Source organism: Alosa pseudoharengus, unplaced genomic scaffold (genome assembly GCF_046254945.1).
Source record: "Alosa pseudoharengus isolate Yale_2024_CS ecotype anadromous, Long Island Sound unplaced genomic scaffold, YU_APseudo_1.1 YU_APseudo_1.1_scf_9, whole genome shotgun sequence".
In the NCBI taxonomy this organism is placed as follows: domain Eukaryota; kingdom Metazoa; phylum Chordata; class Actinopteri; order Clupeiformes; family Clupeidae; genus Alosa; species Alosa pseudoharengus.
Window position 1 is genome coordinate 7,456,367 of NW_027468881.1, and position 13,967 is coordinate 7,470,333.

General features: G+C 44.1%; 1 protein-coding gene across 1 annotated transcript in view; it reads right to left on the minus strand.

Annotated features, from left to right (window-relative positions):
• Window positions 1-13,967, minus strand: part of nup210 (nucleoporin 210) — a 37,875-nt gene that overhangs the window by 15,858 nt on the left and 8,050 nt on the right. Inside the window, exons 9-26 of the mRNA XM_076275614.1 lie at window positions 13,677-13,783; window positions 13,157-13,297; window positions 12,537-12,674; window positions 12,136-12,291; window positions 11,193-11,394; window positions 10,751-10,896; window positions 8,626-8,844; window positions 8,036-8,209; window positions 6,784-6,976; window positions 6,341-6,447; window positions 5,223-5,327; window positions 4,380-4,481; window positions 3,923-4,051; window positions 2,705-2,832; window positions 2,467-2,596; window positions 1,784-1,846; window positions 1,190-1,369; window positions 801-881 (exon numbers count right to left, since the gene is read on the minus strand). Of these exons, the coding sequence (XP_076131729.1) occupies window positions 801-881; window positions 1,190-1,369; window positions 1,784-1,846; window positions 2,467-2,596; window positions 2,705-2,832; window positions 3,923-4,051; window positions 4,380-4,481; window positions 5,223-5,327; window positions 6,341-6,447; window positions 6,784-6,976; window positions 8,036-8,209; window positions 8,626-8,844; window positions 10,751-10,896; window positions 11,193-11,394; window positions 12,136-12,291; window positions 12,537-12,674; window positions 13,157-13,297; window positions 13,677-13,783 (2,501 nt within the window). The remainder of the gene's footprint in view (window positions 1-800; window positions 882-1,189; window positions 1,370-1,783; window positions 1,847-2,466; window positions 2,597-2,704; window positions 2,833-3,922; window positions 4,052-4,379; window positions 4,482-5,222; window positions 5,328-6,340; window positions 6,448-6,783; window positions 6,977-8,035; window positions 8,210-8,625; window positions 8,845-10,750; window positions 10,897-11,192; window positions 11,395-12,135; window positions 12,292-12,536; window positions 12,675-13,156; window positions 13,298-13,676; window positions 13,784-13,967) is intronic.

Here is a 13,967-nt window from a genome sequence, read left to right on the forward strand (position 1 = left end):
CATCTTTAATTCACATTAGCCTTTACTATACTGATAAAGTTCTCTGTTAAAGTAGTCAGAATTTGCTCCACCTTTCGCCCATCTAAATTGTTCAAACATGTATTCTTCATGCAGAAACTCATTGTAACCTATACAGTTGAACACAGTACCTCCTCTTATTTATGTGTGATGGAATTGACGGTGTTGATTTGTGATGAAATTCTATTGTGTGTGTATATAAGTATACATATCGGTATTTAGGAGCCTACGTCTATTTTTTCACATGCAAAAATGTCAGCATAAAGTTAGCGGTCTAATATTGTGATATCCTGTATTGTGATATACTGTGATATCCCTAGACATCTATCCTGGTCGGCTCACATCACTATTCCAGCTGACATTTCATACACACCTGCGCTTGCAGTTTCAAAATAAAAGCGATAGTTTGTTTATATTCTGAAGAGACACATATCTTCCCCATGGGATCTACAATATCATGGTCTCTACAAATATTATGGTCTTCAATACTTTTAAGGCATTAATTTGACAATATTTAAGACCTTTTCAATACCTTGCGGGTACCCTCCATACATAGCCTCATAGTCTGTATAATTATAAGGAATTGTGTACAGGCAAGACTGCTCGAAATCGCAGAAAATCTGCAATCCCCATCTCATGACAAATATTGACGCCCCCTTAGGGCGGTGTGTAGCTGTGTGACGCGTGTATTGATGGGAGTGTTTGTATTGACACTCTTTATCATCCCACTTAACAAATAACGTTAATCAACAGCAACATGCTTTCCGCATCAAGGAGATTACCAGCGTTCCCGTCTTCATCCTGGTGATGGGGGCTCGGATACGGATGCCCGCGAGCTGCACCACCTCCACCTCAACCTGGTCCTGTTGACAAGAAAAGAGGAGGTGGATGATCCACCACCTGCCTGAACAATCCTCAGCTACTTCCCTATGAGCAAAGTCCTAGTGAACATAACTTAAACATTTTATTTGAACATTTTTAACATTTTTTCCCAGGAATTCATGATAGTATGCCTTGAATGTGTATGATCAACTTAGACTTTACTAAGATCTTTTCTTTTTGGTGATGCACCACATTACAATTAGTTTCTTGGGAAGCGGTCCAGACCCCCTCCTTTATGACTTGGCAGAACACTAATGGTGCTGCGTCATTTCCTGTGCAGTTGCAGTACCTGTGAAACTATAACAAGCTTCCCGGTCTCCGCATCCACAGCTTGCACCAGGCCCGTCACGGTGACATTGCCGACGGTGATGCCCTTAACGTGACCTATGCTGTTGACAGAGGCCACGTCATCATTGGCCATGGAGAAGAGGATGTTTGACTGCGGTTGGGGACCTCCTTCTGATGTTATCTGTCAACAAGCGGATGAGCCAACATGTCAGCACCCCAGCAAATAATTGATATTTACATTCATTTATTTAGCATATTAATGTTAGATTTTTATGATAATACACAATAACAAAATCATCTATTTAGCACAGGCTTTGTCTAAAGCCACATATAATATGCAGTTATGCTTTTTGACCGTATGCATGTACCCAGAGTATAAAAGCCATGTCCTTGATGTTCTTGCACAACTGTACAGGAACAGATTTTCATTAGCATAAAACATACAGCCAAGTGACACTGGCAAACACCGGAATTACATCTCAAGCTGATGATAAACGATCCAAATGACATTGCGTGTCAATGTTTTTCTTCTCCATTGACTAAAAAGCTCTTTAGGTCAGGAGGGAGTAGCCTGGCCAGGCGGCAGCTTGATTACCTGCATCATCGCTCCGATAATCAGGGTCATTTTCCGCGGAATGAGCCGGAATGGCGGGAACACCTAGCAAGAGGCAGGATGAAAATGTGTGTGAGAGTGGAAGAGCACAAGCTCATCATGGGTAAAAAATGATGTTTAAGAGCTCGGTGAGGTGTGAGCAGCATCCCATATCCCATATTCAGCTGCAGGGTCTCGCATGCTTTTATTTCACAGGAGAACCAGACTGCAGCTCTGGTGGGGACGTGGGGACGAGTAAGGGACTAACACCCAATCCAGAAGCTCAGCTCATATCTGAAAACCTGGACTATAAAGACGCAGTCCCCTCATGGGTTAACATGACACCTCAAAGCTCTTTACTGTTGCATTTCAAAATTATTATCAAATGAGGTCACATGAGATTATGATAGACTATAATTATAATAGACTTGATACTGGCATCTGTCTTGGGACAACACCATTCTAAACTTCTTTTATGCTTGTAAATGTATGTGCACTGAGATCACAACATCACTATCTATCTTTGACTGAATTTTTTGGTTGATTTCTATACACAGTAGAAGATCTGAGATTTGATCTGAGGTTTGAGCTGTCAAAGTCCTGGTCCTGATCTTCTGATCCTTTGGATCAGGTCCATTCGGTACCAGAGTCAGCTCCTCTCTGTAGAATACATTAACTACATTTACCTCAATGGTCTGGGGAGCTGAGGATATTTTCTTCCCACTTTTATCCAAAACCACCGCAGACACACTGGTCTGTCCAATAGCCAAGCCTTTGACCAGGAAAATGGCAGTGTCCCTTTCAGAGGATTCGGCTCTGTGAGGGAGGAAAATACATATATAAATACATTTCCACTACATTCACAGAAAGGATAATTGCACTTTCTATTTCTTTCGATTCAATTAATGGTCATTGTTGACTTACTGTAGGCTTATAATCGATGATGCAGCCTTCAGTTTCAGGTTCATAAATGGGAAATATTTGGCCAAAAACGGCTTTTTATTGTCATCCAGTACTCTCACATAGGCTCTCACAGACTTTCCAATCTCCACCTGCAACACAGTGAGCATTCAATTTCAACAAAAAAAAAATTAACTGGAAGAAAAATTCTAAAGGCCAAAGTAAGTTTGAAGATCGAGCACCATTTGTCTTCTGAAACCTCAGCTACTTCTGTACTTTATTAAAATGGCTGAAAAAAAGGTCTTTCCTAAGACATTTTCTTTTTGGTGCACACTAGAATGCTGCTCCCGAACTGATTTAATGCACAGATGCACATGCCTACATCCAGGAGCAGTGATCATAGCGTTCCAAGCAGCTATTAAAATGTTTCAGTTGCAGCGCCCCCTATGAATTGAATATGTAATTGAACAAAATTTGCCATGCATGAAATTTGGTCTCTGCATTTATCCCAATCCGTGAATTAGTGAAACACACTCAGCACACAGTGAACACACAGTGAGGTGAAGCACACACTAATCCCGGCGCAGTGAGCTGCCTGCTACAACAGCAGCGTTTGGGGAGCAGTGAGGGGTTAGATACCTTGCTCAAGGGCACTTCAGCCGCTCCTACTGGTCGGGGTTCGAACCGGCAACCCTCCAGTTACGAGTCCAAAGCGCTAACCAGTAGGTCACGGCTGCCCAACGTGAAACATGGGTTTACCCCCAAAGTGAGGCTGGAACACTTGAAAACTTATTTACAACTGGTTTTAGGTGTTGTCAATTTTCAGTAAGGCACAGTTGCTGTCTCTTTCTGCAGTGAACCCATATAGCCTCTCAAACTGTCACCTGTCACTGGAGGTCAGTAAAGTCTTTTGAGATTTCAGGGCATAGACCTTAGAGAAAGACGTAGACAAATAATGAGTGTTTGTTTGTTTGTTTGTTTAATTTAAGTCCATTTCCGCAACTAAGGCTATTTAATGGCCAGAGCATTGTGTGTTATAGAAACTTAAATATGTTTTTTAAAATCTATGCTAGTAAGATATTCTAAAACCTTCAAAGATGGGACCTTACTAAAAACATCAGCTATAGAATGTTGATAATAAAATTGTTCAAATAATGAGTGGGGGACAGAGAGAAAGCAAGAAGCGAAAAGCCAGAGAGGGGGAGAGAAAGAGAGAGAGAGAGAATGTGCTCTACAACTAACCTTGTCAACCACTCGCACATAAACCTCCAGTATATCCGAGATGTGGACGGCGGCTGTGGCTGGGGCTGGGAACGCCAGGCAGAGGTCGTGAACCATGACCTGTAAACTCCCCGGCTGCTTAGGCACCACCTGGAAAACATCCGCAGGTCACTCATGTCTCAGTGCCTCTCCCACACAAATACACCTTCATCTCTAGTGGCTCCCCGACATACTCCACAACTCCATTCACCATAACAGTGAATGCAGCAGCAATACTGAATGTAATGCTAAGAAAATACATACGTTTTAAGTAAAAACAACAGTGCATACAGTGAATATACAGTGAATGCTGACCAGTGAACCTCAGTGCCACTGATAGATCACTGCTTCATATAAATACAACTACAGTGACCAGCACAGCAACGGGGATACAAATGCAATAGTGGACAGAGTGAATGCACAGTGAATAAATGCCAACCTCTGCGGTTCCTTGGGCATCTTGGTACAGCACATCCACCAATCCTCCGACACTGGCATTGACGTAAAAGTAGCCGGACCCCTCTCGAAGAGTGAGATCAGCCTGCAAGAGGAACATACACATTACCCAGGGGTCTGATGACAACTGACCACATTGGTGTCATTGCAGACTAGCCAGACTTTGAATTCTTCCATTTCCACAATTCTGTTCCATTTTTACCCATTTATTTCCCCAATTTCCACTAAATAGTTAACAAACAGGTAACAATACATTATTCCTTTTTGCAGTGCAGTGAGTTCAGCCCTCTGGGTTGGTGCATAACTTGTTTTCTTTTTAGATGTGTGCCGAACTCCTTGACCCCTTCTTTGCGCAGCAAATACAACAAAACTGAATGCCATCCAATGACAGATTTACACACAGAGCCATGGGGATATAGCTGCATTAGGAGGGTCATTACTGACAGATTTGTGACCAGTCAGATTCTCAGGTACCAGCTGACTCTGGAGCAGACAAGCCCCAGATGTGTGCCAGGTAAGGGGCAAAATCAGCTGCTTTAACCAGCTAGTAATCAAGGATCTTTGCTTTAAAAGGTGAGGGGTTTTGAACATTCTAACATAAGATTCCGTTCCGCAACAACTGAAAGTTCTAAAATTCTCTGTTGAATTCAATGGACCCAGATATTCTAGAACAGTCCCGTCACACCGGTGTGACGTACACCTTTAATAATGGCTAACATTACAAAGGTCAAAAGGTCACCAGGGCCCCTAGATAAGGTAAAGCTGAAAGAGCCATGGGTGCCTGGGAGGGGGCTGAACGTGGGGTATTAGGGACGTCTTATCTTACCCGCACGTCAGGGTGGTTATAGATGGTGACTGTGTCAGGGCTGACCCTCACGTCCTCCACCAGCAGAAGGTCAAGAGTGGCTGACACCGCAGTGAGGGGAGTAAACTGGAAAACAGAAAGAATTACATTTAAAAAAAGATCCAAGTTCTCATTTAATGTCCCTCTTCCAAATCCACCATTACAGCATTACATTTATTCAATTAGGGGATAAATTAATAGGTTTTACATTTGCTTTTGTAATCTGTACAAAATATAACACATTTCCATTCATCCTTCTCTGAAATACCCATTGAAATATATAAATGAATAAATAAGAACTCCATAATCAGAGAGGAAGAAGTTGTGGAGGTGATGTTGTCGCATCCTAGCAACGGTTCACAAACTGAATCACAACATACAAAACCACTGAAAGATACCAGAGCGCCTTATTGCTTGAGTGAGATAAGTTTCAGTGTGGCAGATGAGGATTACATTAGGAAACTACAGAACTTGTCCTTCAATAAAGACTTTACGAAGAGGCAGCTGCATAGTCCCTCGCAGCTAAAAGTCTTTAGGAGCTCAGCTGATAATACTGCCAATACTGTTCCCCATCACTGAAGCTGCTGGAGCCCCATTTCACCACTGTGCACGACTAAAGCGGAGTACACATGTCTTTATTAGATCATCTGTACAGACTAATGACAACAGCGCAGTTGCTTCCTTAATACTCTATTCATGAAATATCATTGACAAATATTGCCGATAAGGAGTACAGGACCATTTTATAGTTATCTCTGGACTATCAAGTGCATTGTAAGATGGCAGCTTTTATAATACACAGGAGGTACTGTCACGGAAGCGGGCTTTTCTGGTTAACTTTGCCCCTCATTTCTGTACTTGTGTGTGTGTGTGTGTGTGTGTGTGTGTGTGTGTGTGTGTTTTTTGTTGTAGCAACCATCAGGAAGCTGTGGGCTGATGCATCACTTTGTGGTCACTCACACACACACACACACACACACACACACACACACACACACTTCCACTGAACAGGAAGTGAAACCTGTTCTTCATGACTGGGCTGTAGGCTGGATGGCTGAGTGCCCAAACATGAAAGCACCAACTGTAAAAGTGTGCCATACCCCAGGAAGGACTTCAGCAGCATCGAGGTGAGATGACTGATAGCCCACTGCAGTCATAGAGATGGACGCCATGCCTGACTCATGGTGAACAAGGACCGACTGACGACCTGGAACAGACAAGAAGCAGGTTTTAGGGTCACTCTAAATGACTAAATAGAGTCACTCTAATGATCTAAAATAGAGTTATGAGTAATAACCATTTATCACAAATAATCATGGACTTTTTGGCAATATGCTTTGTGGTTTTAACAATAATAGATATTTCATCAATTTACTTAATTACTTACTTTAATGAAATATTACCATTATATTATAATAATACAACCTAAGTTGCAATGTTTTGCATAAATAAATAGAAGTAGCAGCATTTTGTGATTGATACACTTTTTAATCTCCCAATGTATCATTTGTAGAGACAGACCCACTCTAGGTCACAAGCGCACCATGCATCTTAGCCTGTTTACTGGCATCCTCAAACAGTTGGAGGTCCATGGGCATGGAGGCTTCGATGCTGGCCAGGGACACTTTGGACGACTCCCAGACGATGGCCAGAGAGCTGAAGTTATCAAACTTCCTGCCCTGGTGATCAAAGGCGGCCAAGTCCAGCACAGGATTGCGGTAATTAGACACAGGCACCTGTGAAATAAAAAAACAACAAAAAAAGTTGAAAGTTTAAAAGACTCCAAACAAAAACAAAGATTTTTTTTTAAGCAGTATGTGGATTTAGTGATAGTGCGGGTGGGATGATATTAGCCCAGTAGCCTTTGGAATCATTCTGCCATCACCCTGGGGAGCAGTGAGTTGCTGAATCAGTTTTTATAGATTACTGGACTGCGGTATCCCTGAGTGCAACAACACTGCTGCAAGCCCAGCTCCTTCAGAAGAGGAGGGGAATCAGAAGGGTAGGCACAGGACTATAATACAGAATGTACAAGAGCCAGAGGGGGTTGTTGCCAAGGGCATTTAATGCTCATTTGGTGCTCACCCCTAACGCTTAGAGGTGCAGAATGTTGATTATCAAGTCATTCAAGATTTCTAAGCATTACGCAGGTCTGATGGCATGGTTAAAAAGGCTTGTTGTGTTAAAGGGTTTACAGTTCATGCACTTGTTTACAGTTTTCTGGCAAGTGACAATGGCAAACAAGCGCTTTCAAAAATCTCAAATATCCCAATAGCAACAAAAACATTCAGCTTTGAGGGCTGTCATGTCCACCAATAAAGGCTACTTAGACCCCTAACCAATTTGAGCGTAAATGTAATTGCCTTAACATGCCAATATATATATACATGCTGATGAGCTTTGAGTGTGGGCAGGGCCAGCAGCAGCCCTCAGGAGCAGACTGTGGGCCAAAGTCACAACACACAGCTCCCCTTTCAACAGGAAGAGGCCTGAGGCGTAGCCTGGCACCACACAATTGCACAGCTTACAAGCACACACCACATTCTGCAGTGCACTTTGCTGGGGACGTCATCTGAGCTTTTTTACCCCCCCCCCGAGATCTCCTGACATCATTTTGATGGCTACCATTAGGAACGTATCCAGTGAACAGTGTAATGTAGGCTAGTGGTAGTTCATGGAGCAAATCAAATATCATGATGTTATCAGCACCCTTATCAGCCAATTTCCTCCTCAGTTTCTGACTTGAGTACACAGCATTGATGAGAAATGGACGCCACGCCTGCTGGCGTTCTCACCACTTGTTTGTTCTGCTGCAGTAGGGGGCAGGACAGGTCCAGCCGGGGGTTGGTGTAGACGGGCACGAGCGTGAGGCGGGAGGGCGGCGCGCAGATGAACTTCACCACGGCCGGCTCCACCGCAGGGAAAGGGTTGGTCAGGCTGGGCTGATTCCCCACAGTCACCTCCAACACCTGGACGGGAATGGACGAGCAGTTAACGGGGAGAGGACTCAATAGGCAGATGTGTTTGCTTAAAGTGATTTACATATCAGTAGAGGAGACTGTTTAATCTGGGGACTTAAGCTTCTGGGAAAGCTCAAAAGCATGACCTAGAAAAAGACGAAAAGACAGCAAGAGAGGTAAAGCAAAATAGACAGGAAGAATGAAAGGTGGAGAGAGAGAGAGAGAGAGAGAGAGAGAGACAGAAAGAGAGAAGAAAGAAAGGAGAGAATGCAAAATAGACAGGAAGAATGAAAGGTGGAGAGAGAGAGAGAGAGAGACAGAAAGAGAGGAGAGAATGCAAAAAACAGAGAAAAGAGAGGAAGAGCGAGCCAGACAGATAAAAGGAAGGAAGTTAAGGAGAAGGGAGAAGGAAGAAGGTAAGGCACCTGCTCTCCGAGGGCGCGGCAGGTGGCGCGGACCCAGTGCTGGGCGTAGCTCCGGGACGCCGGGGCGTACAGGCTGAGGCTGGCACTGGACGGGTCTTCGGCCTTCAGGTTCCGGAAGAAGCTGGAGGGCTCCAGCACCCAGGGCCTGGGGCCGCCCTCAAACAGCATGTCCTTGGAGGAGCCCAAGGTCACCAGGGACACAGAGGCCGGGTCCACGGCCTGCAAAGCACCAGACACGTCCACAAAGAAACATCAGTTTTAAACACAGTAGTGAATGAATTACCAACACCGAGGTGGACATGGGCTAACGCTTGTCTGCCACACAAGATGTAGATGCAACTGTATTCAGTCACAGACATGTTGTAAAAAATAGGAGTGAATGTACTGATAACACCCCAGTACACCCCAAACTCTGCTGTCAGATTAAAAATGCATGTTGTTTTGTAGTCACAAGCCAACAGCAACAGTAGCAAACAGCAAAAGTAAACAAATGATGTAAACAAGAGGTGAATGTTATTGACAATAGCCAGGCAGGCAGCCACTTATTCTGGACTGAAAATGATCCACTTTTGTTTGCGACATTATATCATATGATATTATATAAAGTCAATAGCAGTAGCTTCTGGGGACATATATGCGTAGGCCAGACTCTTATCTAGACACTCCTGTCTCTTCTCTCAGAAGGGGAGTAATACACGAGCATCATCAAGGTTAACCCAGTGTCTGGATTTCCACATCTCCTTTACAAACTTTAATGAACTGCCGAACCACGCGAATGAAAAATGCATGACAAACAAAAGCATTCATTAAAACAGTCCACTTAGTCCTTCAAAGCTTGTTTACCATAAATTAGGCATTCAAAGCAGTGGAGTTCAGCTATTCCTTTATATAGCACAGCAGGGTGGTAGGAAGTCAATCACAGGTACCAGAGGAGTTCAAAACACTCCAAAACCAAGGGGAGGAAACCACATCATTAAACAGCATCAAAAGCCCACAGTGGCCTGCAGGAGACCAATGTGGGAGCCCAGGTCTAAATTAGCTATTATTCTTCCCCAGTTGATGAAAGGTGACTGATCAATGCATTTTCCGTCTGGTTGGCAGGAGAGGGGGGCAGGCTGTCCAAAGTAATCCAATGCTGCCTAATTAGCAAAATGAGTCGACTTCTTGAGAGGCCACGGATTAGAAGAGTGCGGCACAAATGACATTAGCGAGGAGAAGGAGGGAAAGCAACGAAATATGGAGGTAGGCAGCGCACACCACTGGAATAGACAATGAGGAGAGGAGGGCCCATATGGGTGAGCCATCTCCTCAAACTGCACTTAGTTACTTTATATGAGGCTACATTACAATACTTTATATAAGGCTTTACATCACTTTATATTAGGCTCAGCCCATTATCCCTAAACACTGCATGACAATAAATTCAACCATAATAATTAATATTAGGCGTTTGGTAAGAGATAATGTACAGATCGCCAGTCATTATCGGGAAAATAAGTCCCGACAGGGCGAACCGCACCCCGACGCACAGCAGCATCCCCTGAAGGGACTTGAATGAAGTTCCATTGCAAGAAGTGACCGCACTACTTGCGCAGTGATATCACCACTGTTGCCATTGACAGCGGTCATTATGTTTTCAACGGTAATTACATGAACATAACTGACCGGTAGAACTTTGGGAAATCCCATTCAAGTCAATGGAGCGTTCTACAAGCGAGCTGAATAAAAGAGGTGAATAAATGACTTTATATTAGGCTACTGTACACCAGGTATAAGGAAGGGTTAGACACCGGAAGTCGGAGATCGCATCGGTCAATGATCATAGCAGCAGAAGCCGTTATTGTTCGCTACAGTTCAGCAACAGACTATTGGACATTAATGTAATAGTCTATGATGCTGGCAAAATGGTGTTGATATTTGAGATGAGCACACAATGAAATGACATCCTTCCCATCCATGCTGCTGAAGTAATGTGTCGATAGGCCTGTGCACGACAGCAGAATGAACTAGAGGTGGTCGATGGAGAAAGGTGCTGAATTTGATATAAAGTCTATTGGATTAGGATCCCAGGCAGCACCTCTCAGAAGTTGATCTGAAAAGAGTGGCACTTCAGGAGCAGACTCACTCTGAGAGGAGGGTAAGCAGCAATGGTGATCTTGGCGCTTAAGTGGACGTTGCCATGGGTGTAGCTAACCACAACGCTGGTGTAGCCGGGAGCCAACGCCTGGGCACGGACCCCGCTGCAGTGGTCTTTACCAGGGGTCAGCCTCTCTGTGAAATACACATGTGAGAGAGAACAGAGAACACACACACACACACACACACACACACACACACACACACACACACACACACACACACACACACACACACACACACACACACACACACACACACACACACACACACACACACACACACACACACACACACACACACACACACACACACTCATCAGAAGCTCATCTCATGCATAGCGAGACAAAGATGTGTTTGTGCACGCTCGCGCATGTTTGTGTATGCGCGTCTCTGTCTATGGACATCTATGCGGTAATTAGCGTCCTCACCCTCCAGCATCTGGAAGACGCCCTGGGTCTCTGTCTGCACCTGCAGCTGGAAGTGGGAGCAGTCGCTGAGCATGGCGCGCTCCTCTCCCTCCCCCACGTCCAGCAGGCCAAAGATCCGCAGCGGCAGGTCCAGCATCACACCCACCCGAGCTTCCACTGCACACGGGCTAAACTCCATCCCCACTGGCTCAACCACGTACACCTGCACGGTAGGAGGGAGAGGCAGAGAGAGTGAGAGAGAGAAAGAGAGAGAGAAAGAAAATGAGAAAGTGTGAAAGAAAGAAAAACAAATAGACACACTTCAGGTGGATAGAACTGCAGAACTAAAATCTTGTTCTTAGTTTCATAGCACCCACCTGGGTGATGCACAGCAGCCATTATGCACCAGAACACTAACCACACATCAACTTGAGGTGTAGAGTGAGGGAATGAGTGAATGAGCCAATTACACTAGGGGGGATTAGAGGACCAGCTTAAATGAGCCAGGCTGGGAATTTAGCCAGGACACCAGAGAACCCCACTTGGAGTCAGGAACTCGAAGGTTTAATGTCTCATGCGAAGGACAGTATCTCCTCCCGGTCACTGTACTGGGACATTCCAAATACCACCCACAACTTCACAAAAGTTAGAGACATTTCATTGTTTGAGTCCACCCACATTTAAGCCAAAATGCCCCCACTGTTGCCCAGAGAAGAATTTGTTCAAAATGTCTGGCTTGCAGAGATTAGGGAGCGAGCGAGGGAGCTAGCAAGTGAGAGAAAGAGAGATAGAGAGAGAAAGAAAGGGAGACTGGGAGAGAAGTCATTCCACTTAATTTAGTAGAATAATTTAGCAGCTTTCATCCTAAGCAACAAACAGTTTCATTGCAAAGCAACACATTTTCATCAGTAAGGGTATAGAACCAAGTTGGATGACATCCCCACCCCACATTCTGGAGTCTCACCCTCATGTCTCCGAAGTGCAGCGAGTTTCGCACGTCACGGGCGTAGATCACACTCATGCCTATGTCACTTATGGTGGTCATCACGCCTTTCACCGTCACCGTGGCAACAGCAGAGTTTGAGGACGTCCAAGTGAAGTTTCCACTCCCTCCTGTAGCCTGTAATTATAATCACCAGCGTGATTAGAAAACCCAACATAATGTGGAACACAATGAACCCATGAAATGAGGTGAGGCAACATTTAGCAATTCAGTCCATAATAGAGTTTGCACACAGAGAAATATCCATTCAAGAGCGCAAAACAATTCCAGAGTTATGGGGAAAACATATCTGTATCAAACTGTCCCACATGGCGTGTACATTCAAATCAAGCTGGAGAGGCTGCCGAGAGAAATCTTAGTACCTTAATGGTGTACTGGTATGCCCCCTCTTTGGGTTGCCATGGAAATGTCAGAATGCTGGGGGTGAGGACTATGGGGTCATAGATCTCCACATCCTGCTCATTGCGCACTGGGTTAGGGAGTATGTGGATAACCCCTTTCTGAAGCAAAAACAGAAATGCAAATAACATGGGTCAGAGCAGAGCATTAAAAAAAATAAGTTGCAAAGCACTTAGAGTGTGCAGTCTTCTCAGGTCAAATGCCTGTATCTCGCAAGATTAGTGAAAAAAAAATCATCAAGGTGCCCCACTAAGGCCTAGCATCGGCCACTGAAGTAAATAAGGGTACTTCCTCGCTTTCTCCAGTTCTACATATATAACTGGAGAAACCAATCAGGCTTCACCTCACTGTGTGTTCACTGTGTGCCGAGTGTGTTTCACTAATTCACGGATTGGGATAAAATGCAGAGACCAAATTTTCTTCATGGGATCAAAAGAGTATATACTAATATTTCCACCGAAATAGATGCCCGATAAGTTCCCAAAAAGCGTTGCAATATGGCCGCCGAGTGGAGGGACTTGCCTAAAAGGACTTTGACTGTAGTGAACAAGCATGAAATCCAGCCATTACACCCAGGACTCACCGGATCAACCACAGATTTCAGGACGCCATCAATGACCGCCTGGCCATTTCTCACAGCCTTCACCCGATGGTGCGATCCATTCAGAGAAGATTCCAGCACCTCAAAGTAAGGCTCGGGGAAAACCGTGTCTATCCGGACATTCTGTAAACAGGAGACAAACAAATGGCCTAAAGTCACACAACCAAACAGCTTTACATTAAACTAAAAATGGAACGAACAAAAGCCAGGCAGGCAAAATCATTTCATTACCAACAGAATGCCTAGCAAACAGTAGAGCAGTAAACACTAAAAAAAATATGTTCAAACATCATGGGAAGACACTAAAATCTAGTTGAATTGATACCTACCAAGAGTTTTAAATGTTTAGATGATTATTAGTTTATTAACAAAACTTTGGTCTGCTTCACATTAACTTTTAATGCCTCATTGATGTTTTGAAAAAAAAAATTTAAAAATCATTACAGATTTTGCAACGCTTCCACTCCCAACCCGCGCAATTAATAGCCTAATGTAGACTTACATCAGACAAATAAACTTTGTTGCTGGATTTATCAAAAACTTCAATGAAGATCTCATAGACTCTTCCCGTCTCAAGGACCCAAACATCGCCTGGGCTGATTTTGAAGCCTGGAAAACAAACAAAGAAAAGAATTCAAATGATGTGATGAAACAACCGTTCATTTCTCAAAAGACGTACCAAATAAATGGTTATTACAAACAATGTCAGATTTCTGTATTAAAAATGCATATTGCAAAATACTGGATTGCACTGCACAACAAGGCAGTCACATGGCTGATGCAACCAGCTCTA